The sequence below is a fragment of the Oryctolagus cuniculus genome, chromosome 15, assembly GCF_051225735.1.
Source record: "Oryctolagus cuniculus isolate XC-2025 breed Fujian yellow rabbit chromosome 15, ASM5122573v1, whole genome shotgun sequence".
Lineage (NCBI taxonomy): Eukaryota > Metazoa > Chordata > Mammalia > Lagomorpha > Leporidae > Oryctolagus > Oryctolagus cuniculus.
In genome coordinates this window covers 84941795-84967925 of record NC_142881.1, presented here as the reverse complement: position 1 = coordinate 84967925, position 26131 = coordinate 84941795, and the positions used below count along the sequence as shown (strand labels likewise).

At 51.5% G+C, this 26131-nt stretch overlaps 1 protein-coding gene across 3 annotated transcripts in view; it reads left to right on the top strand.

The window, feature by feature from the left end:
- Window positions 1–26131, top strand: part of FRMPD2 (FERM and PDZ domain containing 2) — a 111613-nt gene that overhangs the window by 78073 nt on the left and 7409 nt on the right. For 2 of the 3 annotated variants that reach the window (XM_070058098.2, XM_070058096.2), the window contains exons 19-28: window positions 76–183; window positions 262–378; window positions 3840–4045; window positions 8285–8389; window positions 12243–12336; window positions 13157–13242; window positions 14991–15138; window positions 16440–16654; window positions 19114–19212; window positions 21580–21923. In XM_070058098.2, coding sequence (XP_069914199.2) covers window positions 76–183; window positions 262–378; window positions 3840–4045; window positions 8285–8389; window positions 12243–12336; window positions 13157–13242; window positions 14991–15138; window positions 16440–16654; window positions 19114–19212; window positions 21580–21923 — 1522 coding nt within the window. The remainder of the gene's footprint in view (window positions 1–75; window positions 184–261; window positions 379–3839; window positions 4046–8284; window positions 8390–12242; window positions 12337–13156; window positions 13243–14990; window positions 15139–16439; window positions 16655–19113; window positions 19213–21579; window positions 21924–26131) is intronic. The other variant, XM_070058099.2, reaches the window with a different exon arrangement.

The following is a 26131-nucleotide window of genomic DNA, read 5'->3' as shown; positions in this document are numbered from 1 at the left end:
GCAAACAGCCTAATCTCTCTGGGCTGTGAAATCATCAAGGGTCATCTCACCATGCCGTGCTGTTTTGGGCCGCAGGTTTCGTCATTAAGGAGGGAGAAGACATGGGCCAGGCCAACCCTGGCATTTTTGTATCTGCTATTATCCCAGGGGGACCAGCAGAAAAAGCAAAAACGATCAAACCAGGTAGGCATTCTCCAGCTGCCAGAGATGCTGCTCCATCTGCCTTCCTCGCTGGGCTATTGACGTGATTTACTTTTCCAGGTGGGCAGATACTGGCCTTGAATCGCATCCATCTGCAGGGTTTCACGTTCAACATGGCGGTTAGAATGATTCAGAATTCTCCCGACACCATCGAATTGATCATCTCTCAGTGTAAAGGTACGTCTTTCCCCGCGGGCGGGAGCCGAAGCGCCGCTCCGGTCTTTAGGAGTTCATTCATGGGCCGCTGGGTCTGTAAGTGGGCGGAGATCTTTTGTATCGCTCGCTCTCCTTGTGGTAGTTGACAACGTACTGGCACGAATCACCGCACTGTGCAACTGCAGGGGCGGGAGACGCTCTGTAGTCCCAAGTCCCCCTGAAAGGCGACATCTACTCTCATTGTTTCTTAGCTTGGCCGATTACACCCAGTGTGCGCTGTTCCGCCCACTCTCCTTGTGAGACAGGGGATGGCGTTCTGATGGACACTGAAGCCTTGATTGAAAGTGGCTGCTCCAGGGCCTCTGCATAGCCTGGGCTTAGGGGTGGCCACTGCTTCAGTAGCTGGGAGTGTGACAGGGAAGTGATTTTTGAGGTACATTTGCAGAGCTGGCCTGCTGTTCCTACTTGGGGTGTGTGTGTGTGTGTGTGTGTGTGTGTGTGAGTGACAGAACAACCAAAGGACAAAGGTTTTACTTGTTTAAGATGCATTTCTGCATCTTTTCACTAAGACGGCGAGAACAACAGCGTATGTCAAAGAACAGTATCTGTAGGTTTCTCTGGGGCAGGTCGGGGAGTTTGACGGGCTCAAGGAGAGAAGGCTGACCTCCTCCCTCACTGGTCAGCAATGACCATTGCTGCTGTGCGTTTGGATGACCTTGTAGGTTCACCACAGACGCTCTGCAAGTTCAGGGTCGTGGGCTGCGTCTTCCCATTCCAGGGACGTGGTGCGGTTTTTCCCTTACGTGGTAAAGTGCTTTGCCTCACGCCGGCCTGAGATGCTGCCTGTGCATTTGCCTTGCCTGCTAAAGACCATGCACTCTCCCTTGATTGTGTACATTCTCATTAGGGGCCTTTCCAGGGCTTCATAGCTGTCTCGTCCCAGAAGCCATGGTGGAGGGTGGGAAGTGACCATGCTGGGACCTCAGCCATGTGCCTTTCATCCTGTGGTCGTAGCTGCCCCCGGGGCTGGCCCTAGCAGGTCCGCAGTGCCCCCCTCTCCCCCCCCCCCCCCCCAGCTCGCTGTCTCCGAAAGATTTCGCTGCATTGTCACTCTTCTTCCCAGGGTTTTTCAGCAGCCCCTGCCTTTTCCTCCACGTTCTCCCCTCGAGGAGCAGTCAAACCACCCCTTTTGTTGCCAGGAAACACAATGCAGCCGATCAGTTCAGCACAGGTCTGGTTCACCTGCTGTGAGGGTGGAGGGGCTGCTTCAGAACCGGCCCCTGGTAGTGGGCGTCCAGTGTCCACTTGGGAGGCTGGGTCTCTGTAGGCACAGACTTGGCCACCACAAATTTCTCTCTGGTCAGGCTGCAGTTGAGGGAGCCAGGCTAGACCGAAGGTCAGAGGCTAGACAGATAACATGCCATCATGGTCTAGGATAAACCGAGTTTCACTTGCCCCACAGAAGTCTCCTAGCTAACTAAGATTTCTATTAGGCAGGGCGCGAGTTGCACAACCTGAGTTGTCGATTTAATTCTCAGTCCCACCTTCTCTCTCATGGATGATGTGGAAGAAAACGAGCAGATGCTTGCAATATTGCCAAAAGTAGACACTTGAATTAAGTGATCAGGATGCGGCACCAGGAAGCAGTGACCTCTCCAGTTCCTACTGACTCCTTTACATTTGAGTAACTTGAAATCAAATGTAGTCAACGTGTGAGCTTCTACACTTCCCTGAGCACCAATGAATTTGTATCAAAGCAGTAAATCTACCTCCGTCTTCGAGGTCCTATTATGTACTAAGCTTGCTTTATCTATTTATGCATCTATCATCTATCTGTACTTTTATCGCTCTCATGTACTTAAAACCTCTCAGCCTCACAGACTCTGCAATATTCACGTTGGTATTTGCATTAGTCGGATTTTTCTGACATAAAGAATATATCTGGGAGTGGATGCTTAGGGAAGGAGGATTATTCCAGCTTCCAGTTTTAGAGGCTCACACTTCAAGAATGGGGAGCCCCACCCCCGATGAGGATGATGGGTGCTGGAATGTAGGCTGAGGGAGGCTTGTCTGGCTAGCCAGCAAGCAGAGAGAGAGAGAGAACAGCTGGGCCAAACTCAGCTCATATCACCAACCTTCTCATGACACCATCATCCAAAGGTGTCCATAGCCCCGACACCTAAAGACCTCCCTGTAAGCCCATGTCTCAGATGTCATAAATAAATCAAATCTCCATCCTTAAGTAATTAACCATTAGCACAAGACTTTGGGGATCAAACCCCCAATGCGTGGGCTCTTGGGGACATCCAAACTATTGCCCAGAACGTAACATTATTATCTCCATTCCAGATATAAGAACATTGAAAACCAGAATGTTATGTATCTTGCCCAGGGTTTCACCTGTTGATTCCCAACCTCATGTCTTTTCTCTGTCCAGATCCATTCTCAGACACGGGTGAAGCGGGCATCAGCGGCCCAGTCAAAACCTATAGTCTGGATATTACAGGTTCCCCCAAAGAACCTGACACACTGATCACAGATGTGCTTGGTGGGGACTGTGAGAGGGAGCATTGCCATGTACTTGTGACAGTATTCGTGGTGAGCTGCTTAATCATTTTGATTCAGATCTCTCTGGTTTGAATGGCAGTAACATTTTCCTTGTGGGTCTGATAAGAAGAACTGTCGTCTGTCTATCTACCAAGTCTATTTTCATCTGTCTATCTATCACCCATATATGATCATCTATATCAATTATCTATGTATCATCTATCATCTCTATAGATTATCTACATATCACCTACATATTATCTACATATCTAACATCTGTGTATCTATGTATGTATCTGTCTGTCTGTATCATCATGCCAAACACATGGCAAGAGCTTACTAAGGGAGAGCCAGAATTATTCACTCTCCACGGCCCTGAGCTTTCTCAGTTGGATCACACCAGCTCCATTTAGGTTCCTAAATCACACCCTGGGTCCTCATTTTCTCTATGGCAAATGCAGCATCCTTCCATGAGATGTTAAAGTCACATCATTCTGGCCAGCGCTGTGGAGTAGCAGGTGAAGCTGCCGCCTGCAGTGCCGGCATCCCTTATAGGCTTTGCCTTGACATCTGACTGCTCCACTTCCGATCCAGCTCTCTGCTATGGCCTGGGAAAGCAGTAGAGGATGGCCCAAGTCCTTGGGCTCCTGCACCTGCATGAGAGACCCAGAGGAAGCTCCTGGCTCCTGGCTCCGGATCGGCACAGCTCCAGCTGTTATGGCCAATTGGGGAATGAACCGACAGATGGAAGACTTCTCTCTCTGCCTCTCCTTCTCTCTCTGTGTTACTCTGACTTTCAAATAAATAATAGACACATCATTCCTAGTGGTGTAAAAGGTCTTTCTGTCACTGGAGAAAAACTCTGTGCCCCTCCTGGAGAAGCCACCAAGATGCCAGCCCCTCCAAGCTGTTGACTTCTGGGCTTGTTTTCACAGGTGTTTGCAGAAATACCCCCGGCGAAGAAAAGAATAGCACAGCTGATTCTGCCATCTTTTCTACAGACTTCCTGAGCAACAGGCACCAGGGACGGTTGCTGTCACACTCACGAGATCAGACCAGAAATGTTGGCGAACTGGAAATAGCGCAGGTGCAGAGTTCCATGTCCAGGCTGGGGTCTCAGCTCTCATCTCTGCCAGTGAAGGTAGTCATCCCCTTGGCTGTCTTCCTAGAAGCTGGAGGAGAGAAGAGGTTGTGGGGCCCAGCAGCCCAGCTCCCAGGTCCTTCCTTGCTCTCTGTGTGCAGTGTCTGCTGGCAGGGTTGCTCACCTGCTTGGCCCTCAACTTGCTCAGCTGTAACTTTACGGAAGTGAATGCCTGCATTGCGTGGTTGCTAGGAAGAAGATAAAGAAGAAAAGGGAGAACTCCTCGCAGTGTCTGGGTCACAGGGCCCATATAGGAGTCTCCAGAATCCTTAGTCACTGCATAACCCGTATCCCTGGGGGCTCTGTTCCAAGACCCTCGAATGAATGCCTAAAAAACTCAGATAATACCCAACCCTATGTACACCTTCTATTTCCTGTACATACGTGGTTATGAGCAAGTTTAATTTATAAATTAAATACAGTAAGAGTTCAACAATAACAACTAGTAAAACATAGCAGTGACAACAATATAATGAACCTTATGAACCATTTCCTTCTGGAATTTTCCATTGAATACTTTTGCACTGTTGTTGACTGTGGATAACTGAAGCTGTGGCTAAGGGGAGACTACTGTAATTACAGTTGTTTCTGGCACTGAAATCTGTGGAGACTGAGGCCTGGGCAATGAAGCATCTTGTATTCTTGGCCTCTGTGGGTCCTCCTGCCATCTCAGTGGTTTTGCTCTTGACCAGCACTCTATGGAGGAAGAAGATCAAGTCTGGCCTTGGTGTGCTGAGGACCATGTGCTTTGTTCAGCCCCAGCTCAGCTGTCCCCCGGCTGTCCCCTTGGGTACCAGGTGGGACTGTCTCTCTTGGTGCCTCCTATCAGGGAGTCTTTGCCACAGAACAGCATCGTGGGCCACCCCCTCCTCCTGACCCTCAGCCCCGGGCTGGGAGAAGCTCTCACTGTTTCAGCTGCTTCTGACTTGTTCCCCTAAAGGCTGCCAGTGCCCTTGAACACAGGCTCTGCATAGATTCTTCTCCCTCATCCAGGTTGAGCACCTTCTTATTCCGGCTGGGACTGTGGTTGACACAGGCAAGCTCTCCCACCCCTCTGAAATTCATCTCTCTTTTTCTTTTCTTGTGATTGGAAGATTGATGCCTGTCTACAGAGCCATGGTGACGATAATGCTATGCTTGGGTAGAATTGGAAAAATATCCTTTCCTTTCAGTCACTCTGGGCTCCTTGGCTGGGGGGGCCTGGAACAAAAGGCAGATTAACAAGAGAAAAGCGTACACATTGGTTGATGTGTGTCATGTGAACTTTGATAAGGAACTGAAGACCTGAAGAAACAGTTCCACCTGAGTGTGACTTACAGTAGGTTTGACGCCCAATGGGAAATCGTGGAGACATGTGATAGGACAGACTGTGAGCAAGCTGGGGACACTGAGCAGGGCCTGTTTGTCCAGAGTCCCTTCTGGGTCCCTTGTGTGCAGGGATTTGGATGTTCCTGTCCTCCAGGTTCAGGAAAGACATCTCTCACCTGATGAGAGGGTCTGGTGCTCAGCTTTAGGGGGAGATCAGAAAATCCTTCCTAGACTTCTGATCGGCTCCAGGGGAGGAGGGCAGTAGAAGTTCAGAGAGTCCTTCCAGAACATTCTGCTTCTCAAGTCCCCCCTCCCCTTGAAATACTCAACAGACCAAGGTGTCCTGCTCTTTTGAGTCATTCTGCCCTGAACTCCATCACCTGGTATGCCATAGGGTTCTATGGATGTTTGTTCCTTCCTGTTGGCCAAGGCAATCACTCAGACAGGGCCTGCCAGGAAGAACTGGACTCAGGGCTTGGCATGAGTCATGATACTAGCTGACACCTACCGAGTATTAACTTTGGGCTCAGGCTTTGTCCAGATCACTTTGTGCATTGTTGAGGTGAATTCGTTCTGAGAGGAGGAGCGCAGTGGGGACAAGAGGCACAGAGTCACCACACAGACTCCGGGAGCTGGGTGAAAGCAGGCCAGAGGCGAGCAGCCCGCAGACTCATTTATTTTAGTTGGTACAGCAGCTTATATAGCCAAGGCAGCCAATCCAGTCAAGGGGCACTCTATGCCCTAACCAATCACAGCCTGTTGCCAGGCAGGCTCCATTGCCATGTGGTTTCCAAAGCCATCCAATCGCAGCCTGTTGCCAGGCAGGCTCCATTGCCAGATGGGTTTCGAAGCCATTCCTGAGTAACTGATGCTCACTTGCCAGCGGCCATCTTGGCATGGCCTTCTCATTCCACCACAGTGTGTGATATCTCTGAATGCTTCATGACAGTCCTATGAGATAATTGCTATCATCAACCTGTTTTGTAAGCAGGATGACTGAGGCACTGAGAAGAAAGGACCATGCCAAGATCTCTTAGGGCGTGGGCAGCAGAGCTGGCACTGGACTCCAAGGAGTTGGACTCCAGAATGGAAACCTTCACTCCTGAGCTGCTCTTTGGAGTGGCCCCTTGGGCAAGAAGTAGGGCAGAGAGGGCCTGATCCAGACTGGGGCCTCTGTTGCTGTGAGCCTGTGAAGGATTTCTGGGAGGCTGTTGAAAGGAGGGATGGTGTTCTGAGGCCACAGTTGAGCCCAGCACAGGCTGTGGGACCTGTGCCATCTGGCTTCTGTGGGTCATTTGGCCAACTTTGTGTCCAGGTCAACTTCTATGGCCTGCTGGAGTTTGGAATCTCACTTTGAGTCTTCCATTCTTTGAATTTCCATGTCCAGACAAGACATCCTGCCAGATCAAAGACAGTGGGGTCTCTGAAATACTGGGGCTCTGTCTGCTGCTACAACCAACTCTTTGGAGCCCTTTGTGTTGGACTGGTGATTTTCCAGTTTCCTTCAGCTTGCTTAGTTTCCTCTGTATTCATAGGATTTTCCAACATGGTGGCCAGGTAACACTAAGCAGAGGGGCAGAAGACTGGGAATATCATGGCTCCATCTTCTGGGTGCAGTGACTAGTGGAACATGAGCAGGACTGGGGATGCTCTGTCTGGAAGCAATGGTCAGCCCAGTTCAGCATATCCTCGGCTTCTTCCTTCCCTGCCCATTACTTGCTGAGACACCATTCACTAACATCTGGGTTCACATTCTGGTTCTTCCCCTTCTTGGTGCATCTCTGATCTTCTGGGTGGTAACGTGCACTTTACCACATTCACTCTTACTATTACGGTGGTTATTGGTTAGTTGGTTGGGGATCTCCATGTCGAAAGTCTCTCTTCTGCAAGAGAGTAGCTCAACTTGGGCAGGTCTGTTTTATCACTGCCAACTCCTCAGCAAACTGCACAGTGCCATGTCTTCATTCATTTTCTGCTATGTTATATGCATTTCTACATGTTATAATGGCATACCACAGCCTGGGTGGATTCGAAGCAATAGGAGTTGAGTTGACCTCTGGTTCTGGAGGCTGGAGAGTTGAAGATCAAAGGACAATATCGAGTGAGAGCCCTCCTGCTATGTCAGAACATGGCGAGAGGGTAACCCATCCCTGTGATAACTACAGTCTGAATCCATGCCCGAGGGAAGTGTCCCCATGACCCACACACTCTTTCGAGGTTCTACCTCTCGATGGCATCCCAGTGGCAGTTACATTTCAACATGAGTTTAGAGAAGATCTTGAAACCATAGCAACCTGAGATGTAACAGGTGCACAGCCAATGTTGTTGTATGATTGGGTGAATGAATGAGCACGTTGTCCATGGGCACGCTCATAGCACCAAGCAGAGTGCTTGACACGTGGCAGATAATTTTCCTCTCTGCCCCTCCCCAAAGGGCTCAATCATTGTAGGTGAAGACCCAGTACAGCCACCCTTGCTAGAAATGACCAAAAGTCCTCCTAATGTTTTCTTCCACCTCAATCAACTGTGCATGCTATACCCAGCATGCCATCACTTGGCAGTCAGAGGAGAAGCTACCAGAAAGTACCTGGGTGGCTTCAGTCCTAACATGGGTGTCTGCACCGTGCGTGGAAATAAAACCCACATTTATGGAATCCTTGAGCTGGGCACTTGGCAGTCACACACTAGGAGGGAATCTCTCACAGCAGTTCTCTGGGTCGGGAAGCTGAGGCTGCAGAGACGTGGAGACTTGTCCAAGGCCACAGGGGGAGGGACTGATAAAGCTGAGGGTGCTCCTGGTGGCCCAGCCTGGGAGCTAGGTGTGGTGCTGTTTGCTTGCTCCGTGTAGCAGGGGAGAACTAAGGGGTGCCATCTACTGGAATAGGGTGGAGAGCCTCATGCCTTCTTTATTTCTGTGTGTGTCTGGGGCAGGGTGCCGGTTCCTCTCGTTCTCCATCACCTTCAGAAACAAGTGCTGGTGGAATCTACTTCGTGGAGCTGGTGAAAGAAGATGGGACCCTTGGATTCAGCGTGACTGTAAGACTTGCTAGGAGGAAAGAGTTGGAAGATGCCCATGCGGAGCCTTGGTGGGCATCCCGCTCTGCCAGCATGCTCATTGTAGACAAGGGGTACCCAGGAAGTGGAGGACCCAGGCAAGTCAGTGGGACCTGTTGTGGGATCATCGCACTGGGAGACCCAGGGCAACGTTGGGCTGAGCAGGCGCAGGTGCAAGAGAACCCAAGCCATGTGAGGAGACAAGAGTGTGGGTGGAGTCTCTGCACAGTAAGAAGGCAGCAGCCTGTGGCATCGGGGACATCAGCCCACAGCAAATGGGGTAATCCAAAAATTCCAGACGCCAAGACCAGCACTTTGCTTTCGCTCTCCGAGCTCTGTGTGGTAGACCGCTGGTGGGGAAGATTGCCTGTGTCGCTGTGATTGCTCAAGGGTTTATGGGAATAGCACAACTCCAAGGTCAGACGTTGGAAGGTATTGCTTTTTTTTTTTTTAAAGATTTATTTATTTATTTGAAAGAGTTACAGAGAGGCAGAGGGAGAGAGAGAGAGAGAGTGAGATATCTTCCATTCACTGATTCACTCCCCAGATGGCCACAATGGCTGGAGCTGTGCTGATCTGAAGCAAGTAGCTGAGTTTCTTCCAGATCTCCCACGTGGGTGCAGGGGCCCAAGGACCTGGGGCTCTTCCACTGCTTTCCCAGGCCATAGCAGAGAGCTGGATTGGAAGTGGAGCAGCTGGGACTAGAACTAGCGCCCATATGGGATGCTGGCACTGCATCCCATGGTGGCTTTACCTGCTATGCCACAGCATTGGCCCTGGTGTTGCTTTTTTTTTTTTTTTTTAAGATTTATTTATTTATTTGAAAGTTGGAGTTACAGAGAGAGAAGGAGAGGCAGAGAGAGAGAGAGAGAGAGAGGGAGAGAGAGAGAGAGTTCTTCCATCCTCTGGTTCACTCCCCAATTGGCCACAATGGCCAGAGCTGCGCTGATCTGAAGCCAGGAGCCAGGAGCTTCTTCCAGGTCTCTCATGTGGGTGCAGGGGCTCAAGCACTTGGGCCATCTTCCACTGCTTTCCCAGGCCATAGCAGAGAGCTGGATTGGAAGTGGAGCAGCCGGGTCTCGAACCGGTGCCCATATGGGATGCCGGTGCTTCAGGCCAGGATGTGAACCCGCTGCGCCACAGTGCTGGTCCCCGGTGTTGCTTTTTATAACTGAGCATTGAAAGTTAACCTTGAGGTCCTTGAATGGGTCTAGACTTTAGACATGTCATTGTTGCATTCAATTGTTGAGTGGAAACACAATGGGTTTCCTAGCAGGGAAGGAAATGCCATGAACAAAGAAAACCTCCAAAGGAAACCCGAGAGAGGAGTGAGTGAGTCGCTCTTTGCTCTCCTACCTGATGGTGTTCTTACTCAGGGATCCCTGGATCGCCGCACCATCGGCCTGCCATGAACCTGTCATCAGTAGATGATTTTAAGGAAGCAAGTAAGAAACAGACAGATAAGGCTCATGAGTCCACGTGAACAGTCTGGTACCAAGTATGGTCAATTTATTCTTGGCTTGGGATAACGATCCGATCAGACACCAAACATAGCAATCTCTCGTCTGAAAAACTTGCTAAGTGTGGGATTATTCATGTGTAGATTATTCATATACCGAGAGGAGGTTGGTGATTTCCTTTGGCTGGCAAGAAACTGTGATTTTCCTTGGGGGAATTGAGTTTCAAAAATAATTCTTGAAACGGCTTGTTCAAATCCAAATGGCCATTAAAGGAACAAAAGCACTAAAACCCAGGAAAAGCTGGAAGACTCCACAAATGAGGTTGAAATGAAAATTTTTAACTTTATATCCATGCGCTTGGCCAAATATAACCGATGGAATGCAAAGACAGGGCGCTCTTACACAAAGCTTGGAGAAGTGTGAGCAATTAAATGAGTATTCACATTCGGTTAGGCGGTGCCATCTGCTAACGTCCATTACAATGAAGCACATGCTTGGCCTTGGCCCACAGAAATACAGGGGTCCTTCCGACAGTCCACAGAAAATGGCATTTAAATGGAAATTTACTTTGGTCCCAAAAAACAGTTGAAATCCATGCATATGAAGGGTCTTTGGAAAGTTCATGGCAAATGCATATCATGAAAAACCATAGCTTGATTTCAGTTTTTTAAACAAAATAAACATCTTTAAATTTCATTTTTCTACCAACCTTTTTTTTTTTTTAAAAAAAGATGTATTTTATTTACTTGAAAAGTAGAGTTAGAGAGAGAGGGAGAGACAGAGAGAGAAAGAGATCTTTCATCCGCAGCTTCACCCCCTCCCCCAATAAATATATGTAAATACACACCCATACATAGCCAGAAATATGGTGGCCTGTTATTTGGTACATAGATATTTATAACTGCTATCTTTGCCATGTTACAACCCTTACATATTAATATTCCCCTTTACCCTCATTTTATGATGTCTGCCTTGAACTCCATGTTATATGGAGTTATATAAACACACATGTGTGTATATATGGAGTTATATAAACACCTTTCTGGGACCAGTGCCATGGTGCAGTAGGTTAATCCTCCGCCTGCGGTGCTGGCAACCCATGTGGGTGCCAGTTCTAGTCCCGGCTGCTCCTCTCTCAATCCAGCTCTCTGCTATGGCCTGGGAAAGCAGTGGAAGATGGCCTAAGTCCTTGGGTCCCTGCACCCAGATGGGAGACCCCAAAGAAGCTCCTGGCTCCTGGCTTTGGATCGGCACAGTTCCAGCTGTTGCAGCCATTTGGGGAGTGAACCAACGGAGGGAAGACCTTTCTCTCTGTCTCTCCCTCTCACTGTCTGTAACACTACCTCTCAAATAAATAAATAAAATCTTTAAAAAAAGAGCACGCCCTTGCTTTTTCTGTTTGTTTTTCCCTGGCTTATAGCTAATTCTCAAACTTTTCCCCAAAATAAAGAAATTCACTTTCACGGACAAAGAAATCCACAGGCTTCAGGGTCACTCGGTTGCTGGCTTGGGTGCCCATCTTGAAGCTTAGCCAGCCTTTTCTTTAGCCTTCTCTAGGGGATGTCGTGAGCACAGAGAGACGTGTGGAAGGAGCTGTGGATACACACCCGGTTCTGAGCAGTTGTCAGTGTGTTACCTGTGCTGGGGTTGGGTGGTGGTGGCAGACATGAGTAAAGAGGCGAGCATTCGTGAAGGAGGAGGTTCAAAGAGACCACAGAAATGAAATGGTGCCATTGGTGTGCAAATCTGTCTATAGGGTGTATGCATGCACACGGTAAATTGGAAGAAAAACATAGTTGGATCTTGATCCACGGCGATAAAGGAAGTGAGCTGTGACTCCATTTTGTGACTGATATAGTCATCTCTCAGATCTGCAGGGGGTTAGGACTCTCGTGGGCACCCAAATCTTCTGATGCTCAAGCGCCTTATATAAAGTGGCAGTCTTTGCACAGAACCTGCAGGGTCCTCCTGTACACGTTAAATCATCTTTAGATGACTGTCGAAACCTAAAACAACGCCAGTGCTATGTACGCGTTTGTGGTACTGTATTGCTTGGGGGATAATGATGAGAAGGGAAGTGTGTGTGTGTTCATTTTAAAAGATGTGTTCCATCTGCGGTCGTTTGAATCCACAGACGGAGCACCTGCAGAGCCCGAGGGCGGATCGGGTTGTCACACTCCGCGTACACACCCAACTTCACGGCTCAGCAGAGAACAGTCTAAACAAATGAATACAGATGCATCAGACAGAGATGGCACATCGGCACAGCCGATGGATGGGGGAGGCTCCTTAGCCAGGAAGGTTGGAGAGCGGCCCCCTCCTTGCCCGGGAGGGAGCAAACAGGTGGTGAATTTTTCCTTTTGTGTTCCCCCTAGGGTGGCGTTAACACAAGTGCACTCTACGGAGGCATCTACGTGAAATCCATCATTCCCGGGGGACCTGCTGACAAGGAAGGGCAGATCCTGCAGGGTGAGGCTGACGTGGTGGTGCGCGTGCTGGCGGGGAGCTCCGTGCAAAGACCCTGGACCGGGGGTGGGTCCTCCGACCCACAGCCTCTGACCTTGCCCCGCCCCTCACTCTACACTTCAGGTCCGATGTGGGTGACAGTCCTTTGGGAAGCATAAGGTGATAGGGAGAGAGAAGGTGAGAGATGCAAAAGACGCTCGAGTGTTCCTGTTTGGCCTTCATGGGACAGAGTCTTGCTTTCCTTAGAACGCAGAGCTGGCATTGGGTCCCCGTCTGTGGAGGGCGTGCATGCTGGCGAGTCTTCTCTCTGCCCTGCCTCCTGTCTCACTGCTCAGAAGGATGGCTTTTTACTGTTCTCCTAAACGGTCCTATTTGAGCCCAAAACGATACCTGAGATTTCTCATATATCTCTGTTTCCTCTGAAATTCCAGTGTCCTGATCTTTTTTTGAAATTAAAAAAAAATCCCTAGAGATATAAATATTACCCCACAACAACTTGAAAATACTTTCAAAAAAACATTTCACGGGAAAACAGGAGGAAGGCTCCGTTTGACCAGTGCTGGTTCAACCACACTGTGAGCCAATAATAGAAAGGCTTTGATAGCATCAGTCTGATGTCTGTCTCAGGAGGCAGGGAGCATGCTCGGAGAGGTGGCCGCCTTCAGGCTCAGGCCGGCCGCTGCTAACTCTGCAGGGACACCTGCACCTCTGTGTCCTGCCCCCTTTCCTCCAGGCCACCCAGAGGGTGCTGGGCAGGGTGCTGTCCACAGGGTCCTTCCTGCAGCCCCACAAGCTCAAGACTTAACACGCATCCGCTTCCCAGGTGACCGGCTCCTGCAGGTGGATGGCGTGAGTCTGTGTGGCCTCACCCACAAGCAGGCTGTGCAGTGCCTCAAGGGCCCTGGCCAGGTGAGTGTTCCCTTCCTTCTAGAGCTTTCCAGAACATCAGAATCTACAGGTGCGCCAGGTGGGAGGAGGCAACGTTTCTTCTCTGTTTTATTCCCTTTCTCTTCTTCCTCTTCTTTTGCTTTCCTGTGGGAATGGGAAATGCAGGAGGCATCACCCAGATGTTTCCAAGCAGAAAGCCTCACCCCCTATAAATAGCCTTGACGAGCCTGCTTGTTGCCTGCCTAGATCCCGGAATCAGACAGCAGAACAGAGCTGAGAGACGGAGACGGTGACGTCTCCAGCCCGGCCCTGGTGGCGCCCCCCACACCCTGCTCCAGCCCAGCCGATCAGAGTGTCCATCTGCTCTCAGGCCCTTTCACCTCCCTGCCTCTGGCCACGGTGACCCTCATCCCACCCCGCCAGCTCATGCTGTTCCCCATCACCCTGAGTTTCCACCTGCTAGGGCCTGGGTGGGCTTTCCTGGGATTCTTTTTATCTCAATGGTATAGAGATCCGGGATGCCAGAGGCATCCACCCATTGTATACTGTGTCCCCTGTGGTGCCCACCCAGGCATGTCTGCACGCTGCGTGTGGTCCTCTATCTGAGCGTGAGAGCCTTTAATCGCCCCAGTGTCCTGAGCCACAGAGCTGGCATCACCCCCTCTTGCTAACCCAGCAGTCAGCAGAGACAGCAGGAGTGACGGAGGGCGCTTCCAGCCAAGGTCAGGTTCTGGCCTCCTTTGGCTTCCTCCGTTTGCAGTGGAGATTGCTTTTATGCGTGGCCTTGATTGACAGGCCTTGAGAACAGTTCTTCAGACCTTTGCTGATGAACTTGGTTCGGGAGGGCCCTGGCATGACCTGCTGGCGGCGATGACAAGTAGGGATTGTCACTCCAGTCTCAGGCCTGGTGCTGACTGACAATGGCGGCAGAAGGCAGGAGGCTGGGCCAAGTCTTCTGCAGGGAAGCCTGGTGTTTCTGAAAAGCTTCCAGGTGACATCTGGCCGCTGGTTCTGGAAACACGCGTTGAGTGACAAGGGCACCCAGCGTAGTGGGGAAGAAGGGCGGGGCATCAAAGCAGAGAGGGAGGAGGAGGTGGACTGGCAATAGGCCTGGGATGCTGTGCTATGGGCATGGGTTATGGATGATGCAAAACATTGGAGGTTTTTCCTCAAGGGTGCGGCATGTCCAGTGTCTGCATCAGACCAGTCCATTGGCAGCCACGGTGGGGTGGGCCAACAGAGGTGGGGACAGTGTGGTCCAGTAAACCAAGTTACCTGGAGCTTGCTGTGGTCCTGCTGGGCACTGGGAGAGGGAACCTGTTTCTACTGGGAAGCTTGCAAGCTTAGACACCAGATGGGTCCTGGCAGGGCAGAGCGGGGAGAGCTGGACCCATCTGTGGGTGGCCCCTGGGAGGCCAATGGGGGAGAGGTTCTGTGTTCCCAGGGACAAATGCGAGGGGAAGAATGTTTTAGTGAGAACCAGGAGGAGGAGAAGCGATGGGGAGTGAGGGGAGCAGAGGAGGCTGGCACTGCCTGTGCCGAACTGGGGGTACATGTGTTCCCTCCAGGTGCACGTGTGCAAGACAAGTGCCAGTAAAAACTCTGGATCCCAACACACAGGAGAATCTGGAGATTTCGCTTTGAGATTCAAATGAAGCAGCTTCCTGGAAGCCTCAGAGACTCAGGAAGCATTTGCAGGGTGGCGTGGAGGGCGTGCCTCCTGCCTGCCATCTGCAATGTGAACTGAGTCTGTGCACCCTTCCTTCTAGGTGGCCAGCCTGGTCTTAGAGAGAAGAAGTGCCAGGCCCGCACAGCAGTGTCCTTCTGCTAATGACCGAACGGGAGATGGACAGGCGGCTGTTTCCTTGGTAACAGCCATGCCTGGCAGGCCCGCGAGCTGTGTCTCGGTGACAGATGGTGAGGAGAGAGAATTGATGTTACTGTTGTCATGTCATCACATGCTGCTTTTAAATTGTCAAGTCAAAAGGGAAAGGCAGGAAGCCTTCCTCTGGGTACCCCCAACCCCCCAAAAAACAACAACAAACTGAGCAGTGGCGACCACCATGGGGCTGGCTTTCAGCTGCGGTGGGAGCCAGTCTAATGGGCTGTGTCTCTGCAAGACAGATGCATCGTCCTCAAAGGCTGACTGGTGCCCTTCTGCCCCTAGGCCTGTCTCGGCCCTCTTAGCAGCTGCTGGAATATGACTGTTTCTGCTAAGTGTTCTGCTAAGTGTTCAGGGGTGAAATTGAAGAGAGAGGACGTGCATTTTCTGACCCTTTTGGCTCTACATTCCAGCTAAGGGCACGGATGGGGCAGGCTGCGAGGTGGAAGACGGGCCAGGCATCTTGACTTGCTCTCAGCATCACCTTGCAAAGCAAACCCATGGTCAGTTGAGGGGGGCACAATCGTCCAGCTTTGTGGGTTGCCTCTTGGCACCCCCTTGCGATCTCTTCTGGCGGCTAGGAAAATGTGCATTTCCTTAGTGTGTTGTGATCTGAAGCTTACCCAGGCTCGAGTCCCGTTGTAAGGGTATCCTGTCTAGCTGCGACGGTATGAGGCAGATAGAGTGCAAGGTGGCCAGAGGCAGAGTGATGGGTGGGATGGAAGAGGGAGACTTGCGTTTGAACCAGGTCTGTTTTGCATTTCTGCCTCCTGTACACCATCTCCTGGGACCTTGAGAAACTGATGACAAAATGAGCCAGGGGCCCGGCTGGCAAGGGTGGACCTGGCCATACCACACTCCCCCACCTGCCTGCCTTAGATGCTTCCATTCTGGCCTCGACGGATGCTGACAGCTCCATCGGGGTCTCCCATGTGGACAGCAGGGGCCAGAGCACTGGGTCCATCCTCTGCTGCTTTCCCAGGTGCATTAGCAGGGAGCTGGGTTGGAAGTGGAGCAGCCAGGACTCAAACTGGTGCTCCTATGGGATGCCTGTGTCGCAGGTGGTAGCTTTACCCGCTGCACCACAATGCCGGCCCCTCCTTTTACACAGCTATGTGAGAACTTTGCAACATCTGCAGTTTGTACCTGCAGCTCACATCATGCTTCTATTGGGTAGCAATGATCTGTAATGTGTCTATAGGACTCCATCCTAAATGCCTAAATGTTAGTGAATGAAATCTTTCTATGTAAAGCAGAAGTCATTTGTCTGCTCAGCAGTTTGCATTGAGTTGTCGTGACCTGAAGGATTTATTTTTATCAACATCCCACAATACAGGTCCCAAGTTTGAAGTCAAACTGAAAAAGAACACCAACGGTTTGGGCTTCAGCTTCGTGCAGGTGGAGAGAGACAGCTGCAGCCACTCCAGCAATGATCTCATGAGGATTAAGAGGCTCTTTCCAGGGCAGCCAGCTGAGGAGCACGGGGCCATCGCCGTGGGTGACATCATCCTGGCAGTGAACGGAAGGTCCACCGAAGGCCTTGTCTTCCAGGTGCTGGGGCCTCGAGGAATGCAGCTGGGTGTGCACGCTGACCTTGGCCCGCGCTGGACGCTGATCACACAGAGGCAGCGACGGGCAGACCATTCCCATGTTAAATTGTCCTTCTCCATGGCCTTGAATTTGCGCTGGCTGAAGGTCTCTTAGCATATGGTGCGCAAGGCAGCGTGGAGTGGGCAGGCGAGAGGGGGCACCCTTCTGCTCTCCTTCCGGTCCCTCCGCTAAATGTGCAATTTTGACCCGTGGTTCTGCTCTGTCCTGCCTATGATCCAAGAAAGTGTGTGTGTGTGTGTGTGAGAGAGAGAGAGAGAGAGAGAGAGAGAGAGAGAGACTCTTCTCAATGTTTACAGCTCCAAATCTCAAGGAAACATTGTATATATGAGTGAGGATCCTGGCACAAATGGAGTAATTCAAGGAGAGCTTAGTAAAGGGGTGATCAGGCTGAGGGGAAGCCCGAGAGAGTGTCACCGTGGGCTGTAGCAGCCCCCTAAGCCCAAAGCGGGGTAGGAAGGTGCATTGACCCAGCCCTAGGAACTGAGAGATCGGTTGCAGTTGGGTGGAGGGGGCTCCCTAATGTGACACGTGATGTGATGTTAGCCGAGGGACACAGGAGTCCTGCGGCAGCCCCGATGGGCGGTAGTCAGAAAGCCTCTGGTCCCTGCCCAGGCTCCTCTGGGCAGAGCCAGGCTGGAAGCCTCACATCCCAGGCACACTAAGCAGGATGGACAAACGTGGAGGGACAGCCCCTGAGCCTCAGAGATCACGGCGAGGTGTAGACAGATGTGAAAGTCCGTGCATGGTGCTACCCCAGGAGCCAGCAAAGGGGGGCGCCCTGGGCAGCCAGGGGGACTAAGCCAGGTCTGCAGCAGCCGTGGTGCTCAAGCTGAGATTTTTTTTTAAAGGATTATTTATTTATTTGAGAGGCAGAGTTACAGACAGAGAGGTCTTCCATCTGCTGGTTCACTCCCCAGATGGCTGTAACAGCCAGAGCTGGGCTGATCCAAAGCCAGGAGCTTCTTCCAGGTCTCCCACGTGGGTACAGGGGCCCAGGGACTTGGGCCATCTTCTACTGCTTTCCCAGGCCACAGCAGTGAGCTGGATCAGATGTGGAACAGCTGGGACTTGAGCCGGCGCCCATATGGGATGCCGGCGCTGCAGGTAGCTTTACCTGCTACACCACAGCGCCAGCCCCCTGCCAAGATAGTTTTGCCTCTCAGGGGACAGTTGGCCAAGTCCAAAGATGCTGATGGAAGCTACTGATAACTAGAGACCAGAGAGGCTGCTGAGTACCTATAAGGCCCAGGACAGGTGTCCCAACAGAGAGTTATCCAGGATGAAAGGTCCACGGTGCTAAGAGGTTGAGAATTTTTTCTGTGATAGGAAGTAGGAGCTGCCAAAGCAAACTTGTGCCCTGGGCTTTGAAAGGGTGGCTTGGAGCTTGGGGTCCCAAATGGTGGGAGCTTAGGATGTGGGTACAGAAGGGAGTGGGTGTGGGTGCCAGTGAGCTGCAGCAAGAGGCAGCACAGATCAGAACAGAGTCTATGTGCCGGCCTTGGGGCTTCCCCCCAGAGCAAGGTGAGCCAGAAAGGGATGCAGCCTGGGAGGAGGCACCTGCTTACAGCTGCTTTTTGGGAAGACCACCCTTTTTTAAAAAAAGATTTTTATTTATTTATTTGAGAGAGAGAGTTATAAAGAGTGAGAGGGAGAGACAGAGAGAAAGGTCTTCCATCTGCTGGTTCATTCCCCAAATGGCCACAACAGCTGGAGCTGCACTGATCCGAAGCCAGGAGCCAGGAGCTTCTTCCGGGTCTCCCACATGGGTGCAGGGGCCCAAGGACTTGGGCGATCTTCTTCTGCTTTCCCAGGCCGCAGCAGAGAGCTGGATTGGAAGAGGAGCAGCCGGGACTAGAACCGGCACCCATATGGGATGCCAGCGCTGCAGGCAGAGGATTAACCTATTGCACTACGGTGCAGGCCCCACCCTTTTGCAATGTGGAAGAAAGAGGAAGGGGACACTGGAGAGGACAGGAGCAGTGAAGAGATGAGAGTTTCCCAGGGCCCACGCCCAGCCTTGCAGGGGGCTCAGAGCCAGGTCAGGCTTCAGAAATTGAGGAGGTAGAACCCAGACATGGGGGGAGGTGGGGAGAGAAGGGAACAGCCATTCGTTTGAGTCTCTCTGTCACTTGCTGAAGAGGAGGCACCAATTCTGGTGGATGCTGCCCCAGGGCACAGCCCAGCATCTGCGCATTGCCTCTGTGGGGGCTGAATGCCACTCGTCCAGGAACCTTGCACTCGGGAAAGTCAGGTCCATAGTGGTGTTTCCCAAAGCTCTCTGGAGCCGAGAAACTGATCCAGGTGGAGGTGGAGGGGGTGTGGAGCCCCCGGGGGACTCAGAGAAGATGCTCCCCTGTGATGCCAGCCCAGACCTAACTGGGGGGCTGGGTTTCTCGTAGGAGGTGCTCCACCTACTGCGAGCGGCTCCAGAGGAAGTCACGCTCCTCCTGTGCCGACCCCCTGCAGGTGCACTGGCTGATGTGGAGCCTGGCTGGCAGGTAAGAGGGCACCTCTGCTGTCCTTACCTGGCTGGCAGGTAAGAGGCGCACCTCTGCGCTCCTTACCTGGCTGGCAGGTAAGAGGGCACCTCTGCTGTCCTTACCTGGTTTCTGGCAGGTAAGAGGCACACCTCTGCGCTCCTTACCTGGCTGGCAGGTAAGAGGGCACCTCTGCGCTCCTTACCTGGTTTCTGGCAGGCACTCCTTTCCCTGTCTGGTGATCCTGAAATGCTCAAGGCTGTTTGTCGGTCGAGTTCAATGCCATCGTCTTTCACAGGAAAACAGCTGTCCCCAAACCTCAGTGAGTCTGTGACAAGCTCGGGCGGGCCTGGATCTTCGCCAGCTCCTTCCTCTTCCCTGCCTCTGCCTCTCCTGACATTTTCAACAGGCATTTCCATCCGGAGGAATGCGCTGGATGAATCACGAATCAGGCATTTATAGTCCGTGCCCAGCAAACAGCCACAGGGCTCATTTAAAACCCAGGAGTTTTACCTTGATGTTTGTGTTACTCTGGCTTTTTTGCAGACACAGAACCAATGAGGTGTGTATGTTTATAGAGCCAGAGAGTGATTTTAAGGAATCAGCTCACCGATTATGGGGTTAGGGTGGGGGGCGGCAAGTCTGAAACTCACAAGACAGACCCACAAGGTGGGAGGCCTGGGGAGAGTTGGTGTAGACACTCAAGCCAGGAGAGACAGAGGGCGCATTGCCTCTTCCTCCAGGAAGTCTTTAAGGCTTTCAACAGCCTGCCTAAGGTCCACCACATTCTGGAAGGCAATTTGCTTTCCTTGGAGTCTACTGAGTTTAACATCAACTACACTTAAAAAAAAAATACCTTCCTGGCAGTATCTAGCCTGGTGCTTGTCCAAATATATGAGTGTCGTGGCCTAGCCAAGGTGGCACATAAAGCTGTGGGGTCCCCAGGCGGCAGATCCTGTGGCACAGTCAAGGTCTGTGGGGCCAGGCCTTGGGGGATTGCCTGTTAGGGTCGGGGTGAGGGGCAAGGAGAGGCCAGTGTGGTGCAGCTGCAGCTGGGGCCTCCTGCACTGACGCCCTGGGTCTGCAGCTGGGCTGCCTCTCAGAACTGTCCTAAGTCATGGCAGCAGAGCCTGTGCCCGTGACCCTGGCCTCCGCCAGCCCTGGGGTGTGGGTTGCTTAATTTTGGCTGAGGTGTGCCCATGAGTAAGGTGTAGTTCCTGGGGAGGAGCTGGTGGTGAACCTGCAGGAACTGGCACTCCTGATGTTTGGGCTAGGTCAGGCTCTTGCTTTTTACCTAGAGTAGAATTCTAAGTAGACACAAACACGATGCGCAGCGTGATATGGCTTATTTATGGAGTGAAAATACACAAGAACATGGGGGCTTTATTAAGGGAGCATGGGCCAAGGAAGGGAAAAGAGGGACTTCTGTACCAGTCTATCCCTGGATCCCCAAGTGGGGTGGGGAGAGAGAGATCGAGAGAGAGAGAGAAAGAGAGAGGAAGAGCGCCCTCCCCTTCACCAAGCCTCTCCTGCGCTCCAAAATGGGGAGGAGTTACATAGTCTGATTGACAGGTGGGTTGATAGGATTACATGGGGGGCAGGGGAGGTATGGCCTCCAGCTCATGAACTATCTCCCTTGAGTTTTTGAAAGGCGGAGATATGGAGAGAGAAGGAGAGAGAGAGAGAAGGGGGGGGGGAGAGAGAGAGAGAGAGAGAGAGAGAGAGATTCCATGTATTGATTCACTTCCCAGATGGCTGCAAGCCAGGAACCAGGAGCTTCTTCCAGGTCTCCCACGTGAGTGCCAGGGCCCAAGCACTTGGGCCATCTTCTGTTGCTTTTCCAGGCACATTAGCAGGGAGCTGGATCAGAAGTGGAGCAGCCGGGACTCGAACTGGCACCCATATGGGATGCCAGCTCTCAGGCAGACGCTTAACATTTATACCATAGCGCCGGCCCTGGCTTTTTACTCTTTAAAAAAAAAGCGTCTTTAGGGGCCAGCACTCTGGCACAGTGAGTAAAGCCACTGCCTGCAGTGCCAGCATCCCATATGGGCACCAGTTTGAGTCCTGGCTGCTCCACTTCCAATCCAGCTCTTTGCTATGGCCTAGGAAAGCAGTGGAAGATGGCCCAAGCCCTTGGGCCCCTGCGCTTTCGAGGGAGACCCAGAAGAAGCTCCTGGCTCCTGGCTTCGGATCGGCGCAGCTCTGGCCATTGCAGCCAATTGGAGAGTGAACCAGCGGATGGAAGACTTCTCTCTCTCTGTCTCTCCTTCTCTCTCTGTGTAACTCTGACTTTCAAATAAAATAAATAAATCTTTAAAAGAAAATCTTTAGAGTTTGCTCAGTGTGTGCCACGGGGGCAATAATCACTTGGATTTCTTTTCGCAGACACCTGCACCCTCGGCAGACAGAGAATTCTCCAGGGCAGCATGTACTGACTCAGAGCAGAGCCCCAGTCTGGATCGGGAGGAGAGCTGGAGGGACAGCGCCTCCCCCGACACGGGGGAATGCCTGGGTCTCATGGCAGAGCCATTGCAAAAGGCTCTCAGAGAGGCGCAAGGGGGCCAAGGCAGAGAGAGGCCCTGGGCCAGCTCCTTGACACATGCCCCGGAGTCCCAACCTCACTTATGCAGACTTCGCCGAGACAAGGAGGCACCGCCAATGCCTACCGCATTGGAAAGGGACATGAGGCAGCACTGCTATTCTGTTTGTGACCTCCGGAGACTTGGGAGGTAAGAATCCTGTGGTTTGCAGACCTTTTGGTAAATCACGTGCATGGCATTGCTAGACAATTCCAATCAAGCAGTCAGTAACTGTGGTCAGATACTCCTAGTACCCAGCACAGTTCTAGGCATTAGGAAGGGTGGCAGACACAAGAGAAAAACAAAGTTTGGAGCCACCGCCTGTGAGATTTGGGGGAGCAAACCTGACTGAGACTACAATTATCTCCAATATGTCCCGGAAGCTACAGATGTTCTGGGATTTTTCCCAGAACACAAACTTTTTCATCCCTCATGGCCTGTTTTTAAAAATATATATCTATTTATTTATTGGAAAGGCAGAATTACAAAGAGAGAGGGAGAGAGAGAGAGAGAGAGAGAGAGAGAGAGACCACTATCTTCTGTCCATTGGTTCACTCCCCAAACGGCTGCAATGGCCAGGGCTGGGCCAGACCAAAGCCAGGAATCTGGAACTCCATCCAGGTCTCCTACGTGGGTGGCAGGGGACCAGTTACATGGGCCATTATCTGCTGCCCTCCTAGGTGCACTAGCATGGAGCTGGATTGGAGGTAGAGCAGCCAGGGTTCAAACCAGCACCCATTTGAGGTGCCAGCATTGTAGACAGTGGCTTGACCCATTGCACCACAATGTTGGCCTCAAAACTGCAGCTTTCACGTGCATGGATTCAACCAACTGTGCACTGACAATCACCCCCCAAACCCTAAAACAAACTGCACCTGTCCTGAACATGTAGACTTTTCTGGCTTGCTATTATTTCCTAAAGATTGCACCATAACGACGATTTGCATAGCATTTACATTGCATTGGGTATTATAGGTCATCTGGAGATGATTCAGAGCAGACAAGAGGATGCGCCTAGGTACCAGGCAAATACCGCACATTTAATAATGTGAAAGACTTGACCAGCTGCAGATCTTGGTGTGGGGAGCAACTTGGACTAGACTAAGTTACTGGAATTAAGACTTATTCTATGCATCTGCTCTCCCACAATATGGTGCTGGGAGAGGAGAAAACAGCTTCTACACAGCTGCCTCCAGTTCAACCAATAAACAGCAGGAGCTTGCTCCTGATTGGAGGAGAGCAGCGTACTCGGCGTGTGGGTAGCAGAGTTGGGATTGGTGGAAGAGGACTATAAAGGAGGAGAGAGACAACATGCACCAGGAACATCTAAGGGGAACATCTATCTGAAGGAACACCTGTGCACCCCCCGAGCGAGCCGGCCGGCGGTGTACCGCTCCCCTGAGGAAGTGGGGAAAGCGGCAGGGGGAACCGCCCTTCCACGGAGGTGGAAGGGATGGCAGCCAACCCGGGAAGAACCATCAGCAAACCCGGGGAGGGCCGAGCAGACGAAAGAACAGCACAGGGTCCTGTGTCGTTCCTCCACGAAGACGGGGAGCGACATCTTGGTATCTGAAAGGGGTCCTGGAGCTGATGCCCAATGGATCCCTAGGGACCACTCTAGGAAAGAGTGCACCAGCACCCTTAGGCCCAGGGAGAGCTGAGGCAGACAGAAGAGAGGTTCCCCTAAAGCAGGCAGACACAATGTTTTAAAGAGCCCTGTGCTAACCTTGCAAAACCCAACCCATCTGCAGGCAGAGTAGGATAGGTGAGCACATTTGTCACTGATGTTCATTGTCATTGTCTGAAACGGATGAACGCAGATGTACTGCTGCTTCCTTATGATTGCACTCCAGGCACTAGTCCACAGACGTACTTGATAAAATGATAAAGGACATAGCCTGCAGAGATCCATGTGAGGACAAGCACAGAAAACCACTTCCCTGTGAGAACAGGGCTGCGTGTTCTGCTCAGGAGTGTGGGGTGATGAACAGGGACCCTGTGAGCTGGGTTGTGAAAGGGCTCTAGGCTTAGGTACCAGCTGGGAATTTTACTTGCTATGATAGTCAGTAGTTATTAAAATTGTATACATGTGATGATTAACATAGGCACTCAGTGTTTCATTCATGGCATCACGGAGCGTCAGCTTGCCCAGCGTCCAATGATCAGCTCTCACCTCCTCCTCCATGCTGGAGTCTGCTTTGTAGCCTCCTGGGAGAAGGGGTCCCAGCTTTTACTCAACCATGGAAACCCATTTTACTATCACGTAGTTGTTGATCAGAGAGTATTTCCTCGTATTAACAGGCAGTCGACCTCTCTGAATCTTCTCTTTGTAAGTCCTGACACTCTGGAAGAAACATCACATTACTGTTTTTTTTCCCTGAGTCAAATGGCCTTTGGCTGAGTGCCCCTTCCTTGCAAGGGTATACCAGATGTCCACAATCTATCACCGTTGGAGGGCTTGCTCTCTTGAGTCACACAAGACTCCAGGGGGCTCTTCCAGGACATCGCAACAGAACTTCTGATCTTCAGTCTGTTATCATTGCCACATGCCCACGGCCGTGTGGTCCAGGCAGCCTGAGTGTTCCCAGCACGGCTCCCTCTGTGGCCAACACCTCTCCCTTCCTCTTGCTTCCTCGTGATGCGGGCATTCTGCTCCCTCTCATTTCCTGGCTCCATTTCTCCCTTATTTTCTCTTCCACTGGCAGAAAGGACTCAAAACCGGTTCAGTTCTCTTACAGCAAGGGGATAGTAGGTTTGCATTTCACACACACATAGTTAGCGATCGCCCCCTACAGGAAGAAACATGTAGTGCATGCCCAGTGAAACGGAGACCCTAGCTCTGGGAGCCCCAGTAGCCTCAGGAGTGGGACTCCAGAGCAGAACCGTGACTCTCTGTGGACCCCTTGAAGTGTCTGAATTGGCCGTCTCAGCCCAACTGTCTCTTTGCTTGTGGCATCTGCCAGTCAAACTCCATTTCTGCAATTTAGAACAAGAAGAGCATGGTGACTTCCCAGTCTTTCAGCTCTGCTGCCTGCCTGTGAGCCTGGAGATGGACTTCTCGCAGGGGCACACGAGGACCAGGGCAGTTTCAGAGGGTCGGTTTGAAAGCAGACGCCCAGGGCGGAGCATTGTCACCGCGCCTGACACACGCAGGAACTCAGCACACATCTCTTTGCTTTCCCTTTCCTAAGCTGTTTCCGCTTAAAGCACAGGTCCCATTGGTTGCCATTCCCAGCAAATTGCCGGAATTTGCCGTCTGCTGGGTGGCTACTTCCTACTGCTGACGGCTGCCAGCGCCCCAGCAAATATTCGTGGAGAAGATTGTGTTTCACGTTGCCTTCTTTGCGTTTCTGCACGCCACACCCAGAGACTTGGCTGTACCGTGTAGATCTGTGTAAGGCACATTGTCATAAAGCAGAGCACTGCATTTAAAAAAATTTTTTTTATTTATTTTTTTGAGAGGTAGAGTTATAGAGAGTGAGAGGGAGAGACAGAGAGAAAGGTCTTCCATCTGCTGGTTCACTCCCCAAATGGCTGCAATGGCCAGAGCTGTGTCGATCCAAAACCAGGAGCCAGGTGCTTCTGCCCAGTCTCCCATGTGGGTGCAGGGGCCCAAGGACTTGGGCCATCTTCTCCTGCTTTCCCAGGCCGTAGCAGAGAGCTGGATCAGAAGTGGAGCAGCTGGGACTAGAACCGGCACTCATATGGGATGCCGGCACTGCAGGCTGAGGATTAACCTACTGTGCCACAGCGCTGGCCCCAGCCCTGCATTTTCATGGGTGTGCCTTCCAGAGGGAAGACTTGGCTGAAGTGGCATCTTACGCATGGCTAGTTTCTGAAGTGAGGGCGTAAGGGGAGATCCACATCAAGCCACACTAGCCTTGGACAGCACTCTGGGAGCTGGGGTGCTGTTGTCTCCCCAGGGAGGAAGCAGCTCACTTCTCCTTTGAAACAATCTCCTATGAATTCTGGAGGCTTGCGTTATGGGCCAGGCTGTGTGCAAAGTGTTTAGAGTCTGGTCTCAGGACAAGAGACCGACTGAAGAGATGCAGGATTCAGTTCTCTAAATAAGTGTATTTCACTTGGTCCTTGCAGAATGAGTAAAAGTATTTCTCTGTCTCTGTCTCTTTCTCTACACACGTAAGCACCTGAGAGAGGTCTTCAGAAAGTTCACGGCAGATGCATCTGGTGAAAAAAACTCCCTGGATTTCAAAAACTTTTGCACCAAAATAAACAACGTGTAATTCCATTTCCTGTAGACTCTTTGAACTTCCTGTTACTGTGTATTTATAACTTTGGCCTAGCATATGTAGTTGAATTCATGTAAGTGAAATGCTTGTCTGTTCAGCAAGTGATGA